Source organism: Martes martes (assembly GCF_963455335.1).
Source record: "Martes martes genome assembly, chromosome: 12".
In the NCBI taxonomy this organism is placed as follows: domain Eukaryota; kingdom Metazoa; phylum Chordata; class Mammalia; order Carnivora; family Mustelidae; genus Martes; species Martes martes.
Genome location: NC_137900.1, coordinates 48,388,675 through 48,411,019, shown reverse-complemented (window position 1 = coordinate 48,411,019; position 22,345 = coordinate 48,388,675). Strand labels below are relative to the sequence as shown.

Genomic DNA, 22,345 nt, shown 5'->3' with positions numbered 1-22,345 from the left:
GAAAATGCCTGGGCACCTGGGTGGCTCAGTCAGTTAAGGGTCTGCCTTCGACTCAGGTCATGATCCCAGGGTCCTGGGATTGAGCCCTGCATCAGGCTCCCTGCTCTGCGGGGAGTCTGCTTCCCCCTCTGCCCCTCCCCCAACTTGTTCTCTCTTTCCTTCTCTCTCTCAAATAAATAAAATCTTGAAAAACAAATTAAAAAGAGACAATGCCTTAACACAACAAACAGACCTATACATCTTCAAAAACAGTCTTTCAAATCACTGAAAAACTACCCAAAATACTAAAAGAATACTTCACTTCTAAAAAGTAGGTCAACTGTCTAATTACCTAATCCAGGGATGATTCATCTATATAACTCACATAAAGAACTACACTTAATGATTTTAATAAATCATGCTATTTTGGGGTGCCTCGGTGGCTCAATTACGCATCCCACTCTTGGTTTAGACTCAGGTTATGATCTCCAGGCGGGGAGATCGAGCCCCATGTTGGGCTCCACCTCAGTGGGGAGTCTTCTTCCCCTCTCTCTCTGCCCCTCCCCGGCTCCCCAACCTGCTCAAGTGTGCCTTCTCTCTCTCTGAAATAAATAAATCTTTAAAAAATAAATTATGTTATTTTAATAAAGGAAACAGTAATACCCAGGGAGGCAGAGATTATTCTTAAATCACAGTAATCTATTAAGCATATTTAAATGTAGAAAATCAATAATCATAGAAACTGAAAATCATTATTTTTCACCAAGTATATCAATCACATAAAAAGCAAAATGGAGGGCGCGGGGGTGGCTCAGTTGTTAAGCATCTGCCTTCAGCCCACTGGGATCGAATCCTGCATCAGGCTCCCTGCTCAGTGGAAAGTCTGCTTCTTCCTCTCCCACTCCCCTGCTTGCATTCCCCCTCTCACTCTCTCTCTAATAAATAAAATCTTTAAAAAAAAAAAAAAAGGCAAAATGGATGTGAACACTAAGTTCTTGTATCTCTTGCAATTTACTTATTAGATGTTATTTGAGCGTTCTAAATAAAAAAAATATTAACACATTCTGTAACTAAAGAAAAAAGGTCTAGCACACTTCACTAAAATTACTTCATTCTGAAATTTTACAGATGCAACTGCAGAGCAGAAATAATCTGAATCAGAGGATGGGCAAGGAGAAAAAAAAAAAAAACGTGTGGTAGAACCACATGTTAAGAAAACACCTGGAGAAAACTAACTAATCTGACAAACTCAGAAGTTATAATCTTGGAGGGCTATTAACTCTGGCACAAATAGATATTTTATATATATATATATATATATATATATATATATATCTATATCTATATCTATATCTCTACATCTCAGTTTTACCATTTAAAAAGTGAAGATAAACTGCAAACTGCCCAAGTGCTTGTTTATGGACTTTTAAAAACCAGCAAAAGAAGAAAATTAAGGGGCACCTGGGTGGCTCAGTCATTAAACGTCTGCCTTCAGCTCAGGTCATGATCCCAGAGTCCTAGGATCAACCCCCACATTGGGCTCCCTGCTCAGCAGGGAGGCTGCTTCAACCCTCCTACTTCCCTGCTTGTTTCCTCTCTCACTCTCTCTCTCTCTCTCTCTGTCAAATAAAGAAATTAAATCTTTAAAAAAAAAAAAAAAAAAAGGAGAAGAAGAAGAAGAAAATTAACTTGGAATATTTTTTCATTGGTGTCTTTGGGCCTATATCCCCTCACTGCTTTGAAATATAGTTGAGAACAAAGCAATGGCTATCTATTTGAGGACAATCAGCGTATTTTTTAAAAATAAGACACTTATTGTATATACCATTACACCATTCTTTGTCGTAATCTTTTCCTCAATTTCATTTCATATTCTGCATATCCATTTAAAAAAAGAGAGAAGAAAACCCAGCAAGGTCATTTAAATTTCAAATTTCCTGGCTACCAAGAAGATGAGGACAAATTAAAGTATGACTTTACACTAAGGCTACACTGGAAAGCTTTTTTCACAAAAGCTATCACTGCAAAGGCCACAAAATAGTATTTTGGGGCTCTGACATGGACTAGAAACATGCTAAGTGGATGGAACTTTTTTAAGAGAGAGAGTTGTGGGTGGGGGGACGGGGCAGGACAGAGGGAGACGAGCAGGCTCCATGCCCAACACAGAGCCTGATACAAGGCTCAATCTCAGGACCTTGATATCATGACTGAGCCAAAATTAAGAGTCAGATGCTTAACGGACTGAGCCATCCAAGGGCCCCTACGTGGATGGAACTTAAAGGTGGGAAGGCCCAAGTAAAAATGGCATTCTCCAAGAAGAGGGGGAGTTCAGAGTAGAAGGTGAAAGGAAATGAGCTGGAGAGCAAGGCACTAAGACGAAGGAATAGTAGGGGATTACACCAGGTAAGCTTAAATTGCTTACAGTTCTAAGAAATTTATTGTTTGATTGATTTTTAATGGAGACCAAATAACTTCATGAGGTCTCTTAATAGAAGACTGTGTTAAACATCTCATATGCCACTTGAGATCCTATACGTATTGCTACTACAACTCATGCTTTCTGACCCAGACTAGTGAAAGGTCCAGAGGACAGGACAGTTAAAGCCCCATAGGCTGATGCTTGACAAACTGACAAGGGAAGCCCATGGATAAATGCTTCCCTCCTTTATCTGGATCCTTCAAAGACATATTTCATAACACTTCTCAGAATATTCTGTGCGATCAAGCAATTGGTTGTTCCTAGCGCTGGGCAACATGGAGATATTTGTATTACCTCTCTCCCATTTCCAGCATTTCAGGGTCTTGACCCTTTCCTGCTTGCTTCCTGGCATCACCCTTGCAAATAAACTCCTGCTGCATACACCTTGGCTTTTATGGAATTATGGATTCTGCTCTTGACGTTAGGGAAACTCAGAAACGACTTTTGGAGGAACCCAGGCTAATTCAGAGCCTATCTGGAGCAAGGAAGGAAAACACAAAAGAGGAGGAAATGCCTTTACACTGGGCCACAGAAGTCACAGGACATTTAATAGCAGTAGACCTTGAAGTCCACACTTTTTGTCCTCAATTCAAATGAAATCCTATCACTGGGCATCACCAATGAAACAGGCACTAAGTACACACATACACACACACACACACACACACACAGTGAAGAAAGGTGGGTGGAACTGAGTCAGCTGATGGTGAGGTGTTCTAGAACTCAGGTTCCCGGCCTTCCCAAAGATGGGCTGTTTAGCTCTTGCTTCACTCTGACAGCTACCCAATCTCCACACCATCAATATCATTTTTGCCTAATTTTGCTCTTGAGAGTAATGGAAAGGACCTTAGGTTATGATCATTCAAACAGTGCTACAAATAACCAAGACTAAATCCACTGCAACTAATATAGCATAAGGAATGCATCCATTTTCAGAATGCAATGAAACATCTCCAATAGAAGAACATAAAAATAACAAAGTGGAAAACAAAAGTTAATGTAACATTTGAACTGCATATCCAGCTGATAAACTCAGTGATATAGGAAAGATACAGCCTTAGCCTAGGTAATAAGAATGTCTTTTTTTTAAGTTTTGTTTTTTTTTTTTTTTTTTTAATTTGAGGGTGAGAAATGGAGCACAGGGAGGGGCAGACTCCCTGCTGAGCAGGGAGCCCCACTTGGGGCTCGATCTGGGACTCTGGGATCATGATAATCTGAGCTGAAGGCAGATGCTTAACCAACTGAGCCACCTAGGTGCCCCAGTAATAAGAATGTCTTATTCTACTTTATTTTGTTTCAGATTACAGTACATAGCCCTAAAGGATATAGATGTGCAAATTAGTTTTCCTAGACTTTTTCTTTTTTTTTTTGGTTAAACCTCAGAATCACTGGGCCAGAGTTGGGGGTAGAAAATTACAAAACACAAGTATTTTTTTTTAATAAAGATTTTTATTTATTTATTTGACAGACAAAGATCACAAGTAGGCAGAGAGGCAGGCAGAGAGAGAGGGGGAAGCAGGCTCCCTGCTGAGCAGAGACCTGGATGTGGGACTTGATCCTAGGACCCTGGGATCATGACCTGAGCCGAAGGCAGAGGCTTTAACCCACTGAGCCACCCAGGCGCCCCAAAACACAAGTATTTTAACAGTTCTATTCATATTTACTTCCTTCTAAAATTGTAAAATATTGAGCAAAAGGAGGACACTATAAATATGATTTTCACAGGCATCACTATTGTTTTAAATTAAAATACGTTGTAATTCCACAGGCCAATATTCCTAGCGAACACATACGCAAAAATCAACAAAGTATTAGCAAATCAAGTTCAATCACACATTGAAAGGATCACGTATGAGATTTCCTCTAGGAATGCAAGGATGGTTCAAAAACTGCAAATTAACATGATACAACACCTTCACAGAATGAAGAAAAATCATATGATCCCCTCAATAGATGCAGAAAAAGCATTTGATAAAACTCAACAATCATTTATGTTAAGAATTCTCAACCAAGTGGGTAGGGAGTGAACATACTTCAACATTCTAAAGAACATAAAGGAGAAACCCACACCTAAAATCATATTCATTGGTGAAAGCTGAAAGCTTTTCCTCTAAGATCAGTAATAAGACAAGTATGTCCACTCTCACTACTTTTATTTAACACGGTAGAGGAAATCCTAGCCACAGCAATTAGGCAAGAAAAAGAGATAAAACACATCCAAATTAGAAAGGGAGAAAACTGTCACTATTTGCTGATAACATATATTACATATATGGAAAACCCTAAAACTTTAGGGTTACTATTAGGGTCACTATTAGAATAAGTGAATTCAGTAAAGTTGCAGGATATAAAAATCAACATACAGAAATCTGTTCTTTCTATACACTAATAATAAACTATCGGAAAGAGAAAATTAAAAAGAAAATCCCATTTACAATTGTATCCAAAAAAAAGAAGAAGAAGAAGAAAGAAAAAAAAGGCAAAGGAATAAATTTAACCAAAGAGGGGAAAGAACTATACTGTGAAAACAATAAGACACTGATGAAAGAAACTGAAGAAGATACAAATAAATGGGAAGATATTCCATGCTCATGGACTAAAAGAATCACTGTTAAAATGTCCCTAACACCCAGAACAACCTAAAGATTCAGTGTAATCCCTATCAAAATACCAACTGAATTTTTCACAGAACTAGAATAATCCTACGGAACCACAAAGGACCTCAAATAGCCTAGGTAACAGTGAGAAAGAATGAAGCTGGAGGAAGTAGCACACTTCCAGATTCCAAATTATACTCAAAGCTACAGTGATCAAAACAGTATGATACTGGGGCACTTGGGTGGCTCAGTCGATTAAGGGTCTGCCTTCAGCTCAGGTCATGAGCCCAGAGTCCTGGGATCAAGCCCCACACCAGGCTCCCTGCTCGGCGGAGAGCCTGCCTCCCCCTCTCCCTCTACTATTCCCCTGCTTGTGTACTCTTTTTTCTCTCTTTCTCTGTCAAATAAAATAAGCAAAATCTTAAGACAAAACAAAAAACAGTATGGTACTGACACAAAAACAGACACACAGACCAACAAAACAGAACAGAGAGCTCAGAAATAAACCCACAGGGGCACCTGGGTAGCTCAGTGGGTTAAAGCCTCTGCCTTCGGCTCAGGTCATGATCTCAGGGTCCTGGGATCAAGCCCCACATTGGGCTCTATGCTCAAGTGGGGAGCCTGCTTCCTCCTCTCTCTCTCTGCCTGCCTCTCTGCCTACTTGTGATCTCTGTCTGTCAAATAAGTAAATAAAAATCTTAAAAAAAAAAAAAGAAAAAAAATAAACCCACAAGTATATGGACAATAAATCTTTGATGAAAAAGGCAAGACTATACCATGGGGAAAGGACAGCCCCTCAAAAAATGGTGTTGGGAAAACTGGACAGCTACTTGCAGAAGAATGAAACTGGACCACACATAAAAATAAACTCAAAATGGATTAAAGCCTTATTATAAGACCTGAAACCATAAAATTCCTAGAAGAAAACATACGCAGTAAGCAACCTGATGTTGGTCTTAGCAGGATCTTTTGAATGTCTCCTCAAACAAGGGCAACAAAAGCAAAAACAAACACACGAGACCATATCAGAATAAAAAGCTTTTGAACAGCCAAGGAAACCATTAACAAAATGAAAAAGCAACCTATGGAATGGAGAAGATGTTTGCTAATGACATATCTGATGAGGGGTCAACATCCAAAATGGAAAAAGAACTATATTTTTACAGGTTTTTTATATCTTATCTCTAAAATGTTACATGTCATATACAGCATATATTATGTATCTAATGAGTATGGTTATATATAATAATTTTACATTAGAATAGGCATTGATATTTTATATATCAAAGTTATTATGTTATAATTATTATAATTATTTATCATGTTATATACTAGAGCTAACAGATGTTATATAATAGAGCTAACAGATACATACTACTGTGTAATATCATATTAACCCCAATATATTATATAATATATAACGTAGTATTATCTATAAAGTCCCAGCAGATATAAAATCATACTGATCACAAGACTGACAAATAGGCAAATGACTTACCTGAGCTTCCTTGACTCCCACTTCCCACTAAAATTTATATTTAGTTTCTGTTTCCTTCTACTCCTTTACTCTAATTTGGTTCCTACCACCATCCCTCCACTGACACGGCTTCCTCTAATGTAAACAAGAAACTTCTATGTACTGCACCCTAAGACTTCTTTCCATACCTTACTCTAAACACTCTATGAAAGTGTTGACCATTCCCCTTTTTGAGATATTCCTTCCTTTGATTTTCACGTCCTCGGTCTCTTCTGCTTATCATACAATCCTCCTGACCACACTTTCTCCTCGTTTTCAGTATACTCCAGTCCCTGGAGTTCCATGAAAACCCATGTAATGTCATCCCACGGGTAAAACTCCCACCCCAAAGAAGAGGTCTACAAATCTATACCTTTAGCCTAAACTTCTATCCTGAATTTTAAGACCACATATCCAACTACCCATGATCCTTACACACCTCAAACCAAGCATATCTAAAGCCAAATTTATCCTCTTCCCTCCAACATCAGTTGGAGGTAATATCAGTTACCGTTTCTCAAAGTGAAGGGCACCATCCAGTTGCTCAAAAGAGACAGGTGAGACTCAGCCAAGGAACTTCTCCTTGACCATCTACTCAGCCACAAAACCCTACTGATTTCATCTCCTCCCTCTCTCTTTTCCCACTCTCTTCCTCCCTCTTCTACTCTTTCCTACTCTCTTCCCCTAATTAGTCCCTTGCTATGAGCTGAGTTGTGCCCCTGCCACACAAATACATATGTTGAAGTAACTATACCTAGTTATTTCTTACCTGAAGTAAGAATACCTAACTACCACGCTGACTATATTGGGAGTATGGAAGTGATTAAAAAATTAGATGAGGTCATGTCTGGAAGTCTCTTGAGGTCACAGAAAATGTCTTTTTAAGTATGTATTCTATAGGGTCTGTCATATAATAGGTGTTCAAGACTTGGAGCACCTTAACTGGTGCTCCAAATGTAGCAATCGCTTTTATAACAGATGACAAAAGTAGTCATTAACAGTATGATCTAATGATATTTAACCAAACACCTTTAATACCAATAAAGTTAAAAGAGCACACTCACCCTGCTACTGAAAGACCCAATTAAGAGAACTGATGTATTAAAATGTCATACTCTTAGGGCACCTGGGTGGCTCAGTAGGCTAAGCATCTGTCTTCAGCTCAGGTCATATCCCAGGGTCCTGCGATCGAGCCCCGCATCGAACCTCCCTCTCCCTCTGCCTCTGCCACTCAACCTGCTTGTACTTGCTCGAGCTCTCTATCTCTTCCTGTCAAATAAATAAAATAAAATATTTTAAAAAGGAGTGTGGTTTTATTGGTACTCTCCTTACCTCCTTCAAAAGTTCAACACTGTGCTCTAAAAGGTGAATTAAAGATGAGCATTCCCCAGTTATCATTAGGCTGACTTCACAGACACACAGCAGCTGCAGGGTCAGCTGGGTAAGCTGAATTTTCCAGAAAATGGGATGACGCAGTAAGCTTAAATATACTTCCTCAATAAACAGCATCACTTCTGTTGTCTGGATCAAATCTTTGACCTGTTTAAAAAAAAGTCATTATAGGATATTAAAATAATATACAAGGGGGGCGCCTGGATGGCTCAGTGGGTTAAAGCCTCTGCCTTCGGCTGAGGTCATGATCTCAGGGTCCTGGGATCAAGAACCACATCGGGCTCTCTGCTCAGCGGGGAGCCTGCTTCCTCCTCCCTCTCTCTCTCTCTCTGCCTGCCTCTCTGCCTACTTGTGATCTCTATCAAATAAAAAAAAATCTTAAAAAAAATAAAATATACAAAACAAAGGATAATTTTAAACTATCTAAGAAGTTTTGGCAATCTTTTCTAAACCTATAAAGACTTAGAGAGATGAAGACATTTACATAACTCAAAGAGAATTAAACCAGGTAAAAACTCTGCCTTATTTTTGCCACTAACCAAAATACAATTTGCTACTGTTTCTGTTACTGCTGGCTGACACAAATTGTTTTCGTTTATTTTTCTGACTTCTCTGAGTGAAGATTTTTCTTTTTTAAGACAAACGATAAGACTGTGCCAACATGTTGAAGGAAATTAATCAAAGTTGGTTTTGAGCTCTCCAAATGAACTCTCCTTTCCACAATTCCAACACAGTTACCTGGAGTAAAAGGGTTGGCATGTTATTCTAATGTACTACTAAGCCCTTCATCTGGAAGATATTTGCTCAGACAACTTTAACTGAGAGCACCATTTCCACACTTGGCAGATGCAATGAAAGACCATATTCAAATGGTCGGGTGTCTTCTCAACAGGCTAATGCATTAGATAGGAAGGACTTGGGTGCTCTTGAAAATCCCAATTCAATTCAAACCCAGCTGTTCCGATCAAAATTCTGGAGTTGGTATTAAGGATATGGTCCTGCTCACAGACACATTGGCATTTACCAGAGATTACAAACAATGAACCATCTGCTTCAATCAGAAGCCTTGTGTCTGTTAAATTTATCAAGAGGAAAGCCTACAGTTGACCAGCTGTACCTTTCACCAATCGTTACCACCATAATAACCCAAAAGGATTATAAGTTATACAAAAAGAAAAATTAATTCCTAGCAAACAAGAGGGAAAAAAGATATTAAAAGATCAAGGGAGAAGAGACAGAAAATAGTAATTTAAAAAATAGTAATTTATAAAAAGTAAAGATAAACAGTCAAGGAGCTAAATTATTTTACTCTTTTGCAAACCTACAATGGGAAAGGCAAAAGGCCACCAAGAAAAGGGACGGATACCAAGACAAAGCCTCATGTTTATTGGACAATATATTTCCTTGAATGTATTTTTTGTGCATACTTGAAATTTTCCATGATAAAAAAAAATTTTGGACAACCTCAGCAAGCTAGCAATAAGGCTCTGTAATCTTTATCAATACTTTTAGCAATACTTGTAATCTTCTGTCTTGATGTAACAATAGATTACGTGCAATGGATTACATGTGCAATGACGAGAGTCACAATTAAAAAGAAGGAACTATTTGGACCAAAGTCAACAGTGAAGTTTAAGGCAGGTAAATTAAAGACAAACAAACAAATACAAATACTAAATGGAAGAGCAACTGGTATGAAAAGAAACTAGAAATTTCATGAACCATCGTTTCATCATGGGTCAACACGGCAGCATGGCTATTTCTAAAATAACATTTTTTTTTAATTGATGAGAGTCTATTCATGTGTACAGTATGGGTCAGACCACAAATACAGGAGTGTATTCAGCTCTAAAAAGAACATTTCATAGTAACACATTCTGAGCGCTAATAAACTAGAGAATTCCTGGCAAAAGACAGTGAAAAGTCTGGAAACCCTAGTACAAAAAAGTGATGAAGGAAAGAAAGGAGGGAAGGATGGAAAGGAAGAAAGAGAAAGGAAAGAGAAATAACACAAAATAGGATGCAGATGGGTTTTTTTAAAAGCCTATTTTGTTTCGTTCTATAAGGAACAGAAACTAATGGGTAAAAGGAAAATGCAGGTCAATTAGAAGTACTAAACAAAAAGGCTGCCTTGCAAAACAGCACACTTCTTATCCCTAAAAATTTAGTCATGGGATGATCATCTTGGAGAGTTTAAGAAATACCTGTAATCAGTGGGAAAATGGATTACGTTCCTACTAAAATCTCTCCTGACGCTCAGATTCTTCATACTGTAATAAAGCCAATTTGTTAAGTGATTAAATGTATTTATGTTGCTAGTTCCATTAGTTCCAAATGATGTACCTAACTCCTTTTTTTTCTTCACCTAGCTCAATTATATTAATAAGCCACAGATTCCCCCAAATATCTCGCAGAGCTCACTTGTGGAAATTATTTAGGCTCACAGATCCAGGTTCACGGGGATGAAGGCAAACACCTAGCAGAGAGCACAGAACTGGGCAATGCAAGCACAAGCTGGGAAAAGTGTACCCCAGTCCAAGTCGTTCTGCTATACAGTGCTTTACTGCCCACACAAAACAAAAGCTTTGGAAAAGCCACAGGAGAATTCATTTTAATTAACTTTTCTCTGCCTTGATTACAGGAAAGCCCATTTATGAGTCACAAAGGAAAGATTCAGTCTAGTCACTCTTTGCTAACACAAACTTAAAACAGGTCATCTGTGACCTCAAGTGATCACTCTGAAAAATCCTCACAGATTCCCTCCATCAGCTAAGCAGCGTGGCACTTAGACTCTAGGCAAACTGGAAAACTCACGATGAGAGGGACAGCCTGATAACTTAATCCTTACACTGACATCAGAACCCAGGGGTAAGTGGCACTTTTTTTTAATCTGCAGGTATAAAGACATTAGCTCATATTTATTTCTCCCTCGAACTTCCCCGGCATTTTCTCCATGCCTGTTCAACATCTTTGGTCCATCTACTTCAAATTATGAGAATTTACATACTTGTCTTAACTCCCTTCCTAGACTGTGGGCTTCCCACGAGCAGGAGACAGCAGGGTCACCGAGTACGTTGTAAGGAGACATGTGGAACCTGGACTCCAGCCAGCGCTCAGCTGGTCATGCCCTGCATTTCCAGGGCTGTATCTGCCCAGAGGCACACCTTTTTCTAATTTGTACAGTTTTGTTTTTTTCCTTGTAACTCTTGTGTCTAGCACAAGAAGGAACTCAACTCAAAATTCTTTACCCTGAGAAGTCTTCCCTGAACAACAGAAACCTTTTATTTCTTACTAATCCTAAAATAGATTATATTGATTTACAGGTCTATGAACTTAGTTATAACAGGATATGTGTAAATGTTAAATCTATATTTGGTTCCTTCCTCATCTCCAAAAGCCTGCGAGCATTTCTACAACAGGCGTGTATCCAAGTTTGCAAATCATGGGTTCTACTCTACGCGTGATGGGAACAACCAACACTGATTGACTCTGCTGTTTTATCAGCAGAGGAGGACAAGCGGCCTTACCTGCAAACACGGAACCATGTCACAACACAGCTGAAGTATCTGTTGTTCCAAGACTGATGGTTGCTCTGGGTCACCAGGAACCCGGGGTTGAAGTAAGACTTTCAGCAGCATTAGGCGCAGTTTAGCGTATTCTTGTAACTGGGATGGTTCGCAATAGAGATACCATAGAAATGGTGCCATTATTTGGATACACGAAACTTCTGACCTGCAAATCATTTCATGCATAAGCCAGTCACCAAGTTCAACAAGGTACCAAGCAGTAATTGTCAAACATCAACTTATAGTTCATGACACACTAAGATACCACGGAATGTAACTTGTTTTTGTGATTCTTCAATTCTACCATGACCTACCGGGATCCATGCCTCGAAGGTCTTTGCACCCTGGGGGAAATGACAACACCAGAAGCCCAGAAGCCTGATGCCTAGAACTACAAGAATGTTTACTCACATACTAAAATAGCATCTGCAGGACCAGGCTTTGGCGGACATCAAAATGACCCTAGAACCTTTTTGGAATTGCAGAAGTCAGGATGAGTGCTCCAGGGATAGGACATGGGCACACATTTCTGGAAAAACTCCATAGGTGCAATTCTATGGAAAACGAAACCATAGAGACATCCCAAGAAGACTACATGAACCATTAACATTTACTTGTCAAATGGTCAACACATGGGGTATCCAAGCTATTGCACTTCATCCTTTCAATCCATGTCCTCACCACAACCCTATGAAATAAAACCATCCCATTGTGCAGATGCAAAAATAAAAGAGGAGAAAGGTAATTTGCCAAGTCCTTCCTCTTAAGCTCTTCCCACTCAAAGGAGGAAGGCTTAACAAACCTTTTGTATTTATTTAGATTTCAATATACCTCAATAACTCATCTGAAGTCATTAAAATTTAGCTAGAATTACCCTTGAGGTATATACATTTGATCAGGTCATTAACCAGCTTAAAAGAGCATGCCCCCTTAAGATAAAAGTATTTAGCCCAACTCACAAACCCACCATAATTTAGCCTCTGCTTGTCTTTTCAGCCTCATTGCTCACTCCCCTCTGCTCTCCACTGAGCTACACTAAACGTCTTTCAGATGTTCAGTCAGGTTCTCTGAATGTTCTTCCCACTTGCTGTTCCCACTACTTAGAACATTCTCCTCTTTTTTTCCTTTCCTGTTCCTGCCTCTGCTAATTCCTCTCACCTTCCAGTTCTCCCTTGGGGCGCCTGGGTGGCTCAGTGGGTTAAAGTCTCTGCCTTCAGATCAGGTCATGATCCCAGGGTCCTGGAATGGAGCCCCACATAGGGCTCTCTGCTCCACAGGGAGCCTGCTTCCTCCTCTCTCTCTCTGCCTGCCTCTGCCTACTTGTGGTCTCTGTCGAATAAATGAATAAAATCTTAAAAAAATAAAATAAAATGACTCCCTGAGGGCCTTCCCTTAACCTAGTGAAAGGCAGAGCCCCATTATGGGTTTCCGCAGGACAATGAATATACTGTCATTATTTACTAAATACCTCTATCTCGGGCCATACTATAAGCGAAATGACAGCATGGATTTCTGTTTACTGCTGGATCACCGATAATGACATAGTAGGCCTCCAAAGAGATATTCAATTACTAAATTAATCGTTTCAGTTATACTACATCATAGAGTAGTATTACAATTAGCATGCAGATGTCATAATTTTATTTTACTGTTTCATATTTATTATACATAAGGAATTATTAGATAAGCTATAAAGGTAAACATTTTTTTTTTAAGATTTTATTTATTCATGAGAGACACAGAGAGAGAGAGGAGGAAGCAGACTTCCCAAGGAGCAGGGAGCCTGATGTGGGACTCGATCACGGGACCCTGGGATCATGATCTGAGCTGAAGGCAGACGCTTAACCGACTGAGCCACCCAGGTGTCTGGCATTATCTATCTTTAAGAGACATACAGTCTAGGGGCACCTGGGTGGCTCAGTCAGTTAAGTGTCTTGGTGTGGGCTCAGGTCATGATCTCAGGGTCATGGGATCAAGCCTGAGCACAGAGCCTACTTGGAATTTTCTGTCTCCCTCAAACAAAAAAAAAGAGGTGTACAATCTAACAGTGGCAATCAGCTCTGTTCCTGGACTAGAGGACATAAAGTGAAAACTTCAAGAAAGGTAGAGAGTACAATACTTCAATACTTCATGGAGGAAATGCTATTTAAATTATGCTTGACACATAATTTTATAAAACTATACATTAAACAGCAACGTGATTTCAAAACACCATTAACATATTTTCAAGTTACCAAACTGGTAAGATCTACTTATTCATTTATTCTCTTGGCAAAATTTACTGAGTACTTACAGTATCCCATTCACCCTTCTATGTGCTAGAAACAAAGCAAGAAACAGAAAAAAATACTCAATCTGATGGAGCTCACAAGCTGGAGGGATTTTTTCCTCAAGAGACAAATATTTACACAATCTATAAAAAAACTTCTGAGGATTTCTGAGTTCATAATTCTCACTGAAACACGCCTTTTATCATACCATCCGTTTTAGGAAACTAAAAAAATCTTCATAGATCAAGCAAGCAGACGATGTATGTGTAGGTTAGAATACAAAGAAGTTTCCAGAAGAGAGATTTAAGAAACATTGTTTCTGCATCTCTAATAACACCTTCCCCAAAGAATAAACACTATCCAGGTGTCAAGAACATGCACAAACAGCTTATCAGTTTTCTCCTACTTTGAGATGCTAAAGGCAAACTGCAGGATTCATGTAAAGAAACGTATTTCCAAGAGGCTATTATTATTTGACATCACGGACATAATGCTGAGCTTCGTTAGGACGATATAATGTTGAAAAATCTCCTTGGCTTGGCGCCTGGGTGGCTCAATCAGTTAAGCATCTGCCTTCGGCTCACAGCAGGATCCCGGGGTCCTAGGATCAAACACCATTTCGGGCTCCCTGCTCAGTGGGGAGCCTGCTTCTCCCTCTCCCTCTGCCTGTCTCTCTCCCTGCTTGTGTTCTCTCTATCAAATGAATAAATAAAATCTTTAAAATAAATAAATGACTAGGGGTTGCTTGGGTGGCTCAGTGGGTTAGGCTTCTGCCTTCAGCTCAGGTCATGATCTCAGGGTCCTGGGATGGAGCCCTGCATCGGGCTCTCTGCTCAGCGGGGAGCCTGCTTCCCCGCCTCCCCCAAGCTGCCGGCCTCTCTGCTTACTTGTGATCTCTGTCAAATAAATAAATAAAATCTTTTTTTAAATAAATTAATAAATAAATGACTAAATAAAAAATTTTTTAAAAGTTAAAATCTCTTTGGCTTAATCTGTCCTGATTTTAGATTTTGTATTTCCTAAGTGATATCTGATGACTGTCATTTCAGTGGGGTCTGAAATTCACAGGTCTGAAGGAGAACAGAAATATAATAAAACGGACAACTTGAAATCACAAAGTGATTAAGAATGTTTACAAACGTAACTGACTGTGTGTGCACCTATCTACACCCAAGTGTCTCTTTATGTTCACAGAGGAAGAAGTGGTAAGGAAAAACTTGGAATGAAAGTCAAGAAACTGAGGCTTTGGGCTGATCTCAACCACTAATTAATCCTGTGACCCTGAGAAAGTCATTTGATGTTGCTCTTCTTCATTCCTCCATCTGAGAAATTATACATGAGACTAGATAAACTTGGAAGTACCAGGCCTAGAGACAATGATGTCATTGACCGTTCACGCACTTCTCAGGTCTATGACAATTTATGCAATTCTCAGGTCTTAACATCGCAGGCCTTCTATAAATGAATGCAGAATTTAATTAGAAAATAATGCCCATAAAAATCTAGCATGAAGATCCACTGTCATGTCAGGACATCTACATATTAAAAATGAATCCAGCTAATCAACAATTCCTAACACAGAAAGAGCAAGAATACAAGCTCTCTTCACATTTTGCCTTCTTCCCCTAGTTGTGAATCACTGTTTATATTCTTAGCAAATTAAATCACCAACCTTCCTTCATTACCTTCCAAACAACTGAAGTTACTAAGTTCCTAAGCTAACTTGCTCTAAAATTAAATCTCAGGAAACTAATGGTTGGTCTGCTGAAAAATGCAACCAGAAATATCAATTTCATTCTGCAAAGAGTAACCCCATAGTGTAAAAGTGGACACGAGGCAACTGAAATTATTCTTAGCAAATAAATTTAATTTAGAACTTCCGATGGGGCGCCTGGGCGGCTCAGTGGGTTAAAGCCTCTGCCTTTGGCTCAGGTCATGATCCCGGGGTCTTGGGATCGAGCCCCGAGTTGGGCTCTCTGCTCAGCGGGGAGCCTGCTTCCCCCTCTCTCTCTGCCTGCCTCTCTGCCTACTTGTGATCTCTGTCTGTCAAAAAAAAAAAAAAAAAAATTAAGAAAGAAAAGAAAAAGTACTTCCAAAAGGCTCTTGATAGCATAATCTAACATGAGAGAACTTGAATGAAAAGAGTCAACAGAAGCTTATCAGTGAAAAAACCAAAGTCAATTAGTAATCTTTTTTACTTTATGAATATCTGGACATATTTCATTATAATAACTACATCCAAATCCCAATATAATATTCCTCTGAAATGAAGATAACCAAAAGGTAATTAATTACACGATGGCTAACTCAAGAGTTGCAAAAGAAAGATATTCTTGAGGATTACCCTAAAAACAAGCTTGGGGCACCTGGGTGGCTCAGTGGGTTAAAGCCTCTGCCTTCGGCTCAGGTCATGATCCCAGGGTCCTGGGATCAAGGCCCGCATAGGGCTCTCTGATCGGCGGGGAGCCCGCTTCCTCCTCTCTCTCTCTGCCTGCCTCTCTGCCTACTTGTGATCTCTGTCTGTCAAATAAATAAATAAAATCTTTAAAAAAAAAGCTTAATATTAAATTTGGCACAACAGCAGCACCATCTTTTATAAAAAATCCTAATCTATTTAACAAGAGCAAGAAATTTTCTTTAAAAAAAAAATGTATAAGTTTGGGGGTGTGCCTGGGTGTCTCAGTTGTTAAGTGTCTGCCTTCAGCTCAGGTCATGATCTCAGGGTCCTGGGATCGAGCCCCACATTGGGCTCCCTGCTCATCGGGAAGCTGCTTCTCCCTCTCCCACTCCCCCTGTTGTGCTCCCTCTCTCCCTGGGTCTCCCTCTGTCAAATAAAATTTTAAAAAAAAAATAAAAATCAAAAATGTGTAAGTTTGTTATTTTTACTTTCTGATAAAGATGAATAAAAACTTTTTTAGGAAACGTTAGTATCTTACCAATGAAAATGCAACCTAGGTGAGGGAATAGAGGTTAGTGATGTTTCTGTTGAGCTATCATCCAAATGTCACACTGATTTTTCTCATTGGCAGATGATTCAAGGTTTCCTATGTCCCTTAAAACTTCCTGTGGCAGTACACCAAGCCTAGAAATCCCATCTAACACTGAAATTATGAACTCAGAAATGGTTTTCTAAGGAACTGTATGGATAGGACATGGTAAGACCTTCAAGGGCAAGAAAATATGAATGGAGCTAGTGTGGTGAATGTAACTCAGGCATTGGATTACCTGGGACAATGGTGTCCTATCATGACCTTGCATGATGGTACTAAATATGCAGTAATATTATATATTATAAAGCCCTCTGCAACGCACCTCATGTACATAAATGCAATATTTATAGAGCAACTAGAAATGGGCCAGGCTTTATGAATACAAAGACTAATGAGGTACCGTCCCTGACCTCAGAAATTTTCCCAGAGAAGAATTATAAGTACAATAATGAAGTACAATAATGTTACAAATCGCAGCTGAAGTTACTATGAGACCACAAAAAACAGACGCCTCATTCAGCTTGGTAAGCAAGGACTTCCAAGCAGAGAGATTTAAAAGAGAGAAATGAGTCAGGAAAGAGTAAAATTCAAGAGTAAGGTAGGTACTGATATTTGGGGTAAAATTCAAGAGTAAGGTACGTACTGATAAGCAAAGACACGGAGGAAAGGGAACAGCATGGCTCTCTGTGTAGAACCGAAAGCAAGTCAAGTACTGCTGAATACACCATCCATAAACCAGTACGTCAAGAGAAAACTGGGGAAATAGGTTGAAACTGTGTAAGAAAGAGAGCCTAGCATAACAAACTCGATTTTACCGTCTAGTCCACGGATTTTGCAACTATTTCGGAAGCCACACTATTGTTTGCCAGTAAAAAGCTGCCATTAAGATATCAACATGTAGAAAAAAAAAATATATCAACATGTAGATTCTATAGAAAGAGCTAATGAGGTAAAGGGCAGTCCCCATCCTCAGCCCACATTATGCAAGTGCAGTTTGAAAACCACAACTGTGTTAACTTAAGCAAGGGACTGATACAATAAGATTTATTCTCTTGTCTTTTTTTTTTTTTTTTTTAAGATTTATTTATCTGAGGGGTGCCTGGGTGGCTCAGTCGTTAAGCATCTGCCTTTGGCTCAGGTCATGATCCCAGGGTCCTTCCTGAGATTGAGCTCCGTATCAGGATCCCTGCTCAGCAGGAGGTCTGCTTCTCCCTCTCCCATTCCACTTGCTTGTGTTCCCTCTCTCCCTGTGTCTATGTCAAATGAATAAAATCTCTCTCTGAGAGAAAGTGCACGTGCACAAAGAGGTAAAGGAGAAGCAGACTCCCTGCTGAGCAGGGAGCCCAATGTAGAGCTCATTCCTAGGACCCTGAGATCATGACCTGAGCTGAAGGCAGATGCTCAACAGACTGACCCACCCAGACGTCCCAAGATCTACTCTCTTGATATAACACCCTGATGGATGTTGAGAGAATCGCTCTGAGCAGAACAGGACTGGAGGCACAGATGCCAGTTAGGAACAGGTGGCAAAAGCCACAGAAAGAGATGAGAATATGAGCCAGCATCATGGCAGTATGAATGGAAGAAGGAGGGTTAGTTTTGAGGACCATCAGAACACCCTGGTGAAGCTGAACTAAGTCCATGTATGGCAGTATTACTTGATCCCACCTAGAAGGTTTCCAGTGGAGAGATCACTTACTAATCAATTTCCAGGGGGAAGAAGCTATCTTTCCTATGTATTGTGTAGTAGCTTACCAAATATTTCCAGTCAACTTTCCTAAGTAACCAATGCTTAATGTTTTGTGTGTGTGTGGGTTTTTTTTAAGATTTTATTTATTTATTTGAGAGAAAGGGCATGAGCGGGGAGGAGGGGGAGGGGGAGAAGCAGACTCCCAACTAAGCAGGGAAGCCTTAACTTCTTTAATAATAGCTTTTCTCATATTTAATATTTCAACCATTAATTAGATCTGGTAGGGCTTTTGAAAAAGGTTTTTTTGTTTGTTTTTTGGTGGGTTTTGTCTTTTTGTCTCTTACTCTTAAAAAACACAACTATATCCTATTCTAAAACACTTCTTTTCTTCAAGAGAAAACAACATAGTCAAAGCAGCTTTAAGAAAAAAAGAAAAGGCTCTAAAATAAGCATATGCCATTCCATATCCTCATTTATTTTATTCTACATTACCTTTCAGGGCATTGCTGGAAAAAAGCCGTCAGCTGCTGCAAAAGTACCGGCCAGCAATCAGGTCTGTGTTCAAGCATAGTGATCAAAGGCTGAGGATGATTTCTGAAAAGCACAAAAAGTCACATAGGAAGCTGTCATTTCGGGACTACAAATTCTCAATATCCAAATACGGCAGCAAGAGACAATGCCATCTAGAAACTTTTTTCCAGGAAGCAAAACTATCATTTGTTGCAGAGTTGGGTGATTAGAACTAACATTTTTTTCTTCTACCTGTTTTGCAGAAAAAAGAATCAACTTTGAGTCTCAGGGATCCAAATTTGAGCACGAACTCTGCCACACAGTAACCCTGGGACTTTGGCCAAGCTCTTAAATTCGGGAGCTCGGTCCTATGCATCTCCTTGGTTTCTCCATTCCTGGAAGTCTTGGGTCACCTCCTCTTCCTCTCTTTCCAAACCTGGAAGGTTCTATTTCCTTTAACATTGCCCCAATTTATAAGCATTCTCTCCCTCCCGGTTCCTCCTTACCCAGTTCTTCTCAGTGCATGGCTCCATTCCCCCAGCATATTTAAGGAAAAAGAAAACATTTCTCCCATCTCAAAATAAACTCTCCAAACTGAAAATTCTTAAAATTTCTATTGAACAAGAATGAGAATTTTTATTTAGGCTACATCCATTAAGATACCTAAAGAGGGGATGCCTACATCCATTAAGATACCATCAGTTGGTTATGATCCCAGGGTCCTGGGATTATTAGTCATTTTTAGTCATTAGTCACTTTTAAAAACTCTTCCAGCAATTCTAACGTGTTGCCGGGGCTGAGAACTACTACAAGGAAAAAAACCCAGAAGAGGGAGGTGAAGAGTCAGGAAGTTTTCGGATATCTCGCTCTCTTAAACAGAAAAGCATAGCAGGTCCTTCACATGGAAACTCTCGCGAGAGGCACGGCTCTAACGAGACTCCACAGTTCCCGCGTATTACACCACCACCTCCTCCCGTGCTCCTCAACCTCACCTGACCTACTAGGCACTAACATCACTTCCTGCCACCCTCCTATTTGTCACAGCACAGGCTAATTCTGACTGATCAGATGACTGCCATGCTAAGGGATCGCTCCAACGATTTCTGCCAACACTCAAAAATCCTATCAAAATCCTATTTCCAAATTCCAAACTCTTTGGCACTGAAACCTACCTAGAATTGCTTCTGCTCTAGTTGCCACAGATATTAACAAACAAATGTTACAGATCCTGAAAGTCTCCCAGGAATGTCATATCAGTCAGACTTCAAAGGTTGAGAGTTCAGTAGGTCACGTTCCAGGAAACACGAATAAAAAGGAAAGAACAGCACCTGCTATCATTTTCGGTATGGGTTTGGCTCCTGCCAAGCACCACATTGAAATGAGGCACATCACATTAGACCATCCGTTAATCCTCCACTTAATGGTGGCATCTATGACTATTTAAGAAGAAAACCCAACAAGTTATCACATCATTATGTATTATCACACACTATGTGTGATCATAAAGCACTTACATGCTTTTCAATACTCTTCCCTTGTAAGTCATTCCTTCCTTCAACTCGCTCCTCAACATTTCCTTTCCCTCAAAAAAACCTCAAGTATCTACTGTTTTGGTGGGTTGTTTTGTTTTGTTTTGTTTTCTATCTACAGTTTAAAATTTTCGTCCAAATTAAATCGGATCAACAGAAATAAGAGATAGTCATTTTTTTTTCAAGATTTTATTTGTCAGAGAGAGAGGGAGAGATAGCAAAAGCAGGGAGAGTGGCAAGCAGGGGGAGACGCAGGCTCCCCACTGAGCAAGAAGCCCGATGCAGAACTTGATTCCAGGACCCTGGGATCATGACCTGAGCTAATGGCAGACGCTTAACCACCTGAGCCACCCAGGTGTCCCAGAGGGAGTAATCTTATTTTTTTGAAGATTTTATTTATTTATTTATTTGAGAGAGAGTGAGAGAGAGCATGAGAGAGGAGAATGTCAAAGGGAGAAGCAGACTCCCCATAAAGCTGGGAACCCGATGCGGGACTCAATCCCAGGACTCCAGGATCATGACCCGAGCCAAAGGCAGTCGCTTAACCAACTGTGCCATCCAGGCACCCCTGCGGGAGTAATTTTAAAGTAGGATCAGAAATGCTGCACATATACCCAATATAACTTCACTTCGACTTCACTGGGATTATGGGAACCACTCTAGCTTTGTTGCATGAAGCTGAAGGCCTGTTTTGCTGGACATTGGATCCAACAAAGTCTATTTAGTATCTGAGACCTAAACATTAAAAACAAGACAAAGTAGAATATAGGAGAGTAGGGATTATCCAGATGAATTACTGATTTAGACTAACTTTTCCAAAGAATTGATTATGTCAGATCCAAGTACAAATACTGCAGAGAATAATACACAATTGATTCAAGAAGCTCTCTTGAGGCAGAAGGGAAGTCCAAAATAAGAACACTGAATCTTACTAGCGATTAACATTGGATAATATTATACTATTTCAACTGAACACAACTAACCTAAAATCAATTATAATTGCCAAGATTTTGTTTTACTACTTTGAGCATAATGAAGCAAAAAGCTAAATTCTCCCTTGTGACTCATCAAATTGGTATGCGAATACAAATATAGAAAGCTTAACAGAATGATTTTCTAATTCAATATATTTTATGGTACAACTGCCATGCCTGAAGTTTTCTCAATCTTTGCACTCCCGCTATTTGGGGTCAGAGGACTCTTTTTGGGGTTGTCCAGTGCACTGAAGGATATTTAGCGGCATTCTTGCCCTCTACCCACAAGATGTTAATAGCATTCAATATAGTTATGACAGTCGAAAATGTCTCCAGACATTACCAAATGTCCCTGGGGGGCAAAACTGCCCCCTGGTTAAGAACCACGGCGTTACTGTAAAATGACAAGCACTGAGGAGAGGCACAAAACTGATTAAACCGTGGTACCATCCCAGAGCTATTAAAAAAAAAAAAACAAAAAAGACTTGATTCCACCTTCACCCTTCCTTGCAATGAACCAAAGCAATCGATCATACTCAAAATTATAAGTTTCTTATGGAAATATAGTCCTCAAATATTAACATTAGGTGCACAAGGCTAACACAATACAGCAGAAACTCCAGAATTTTAAAGGGAAAACTCATGGAAAATTATTCCTTTGCAAAATACAGAATCATGTTCCAAAATAAACAGTATTCAATAATATACCTACTAATTTGGGTATGATAGAAAATAGTTATTTTCCTATTTAAAATATTATCATTGGAACATTTAAGACATCATAAGGGTAAGTGTAATTCATTCTTGATACATGTGGGGATTATTAAATTTATGGATTATTCAAGATTTCTCT

General features: G+C 39.5%; 1 protein-coding gene across 2 annotated transcripts in view; it reads right to left on the bottom strand.

Annotated features, from left to right (window-relative positions):
* Window positions 1–22,345, bottom strand: part of FOCAD (focadhesin) — a 303,850-nt gene that overhangs the window by 212,822 nt on the left and 68,683 nt on the right. For both annotated transcript variants that reach the window (XM_080819443.1, XM_080819444.1), the window contains exons 6-8: window positions 18,972–19,073; window positions 11,491–11,695; window positions 7,904–8,110 (exon numbers count right to left, since the gene is read on the bottom strand). In XM_080819443.1, the coding sequence (XP_080675569.1) occupies window positions 7,904–8,110; window positions 11,491–11,695; window positions 18,972–19,073 (514 nt within the window). The remainder of the gene's footprint in view (window positions 1–7,903; window positions 8,111–11,490; window positions 11,696–18,971; window positions 19,074–22,345) is intronic.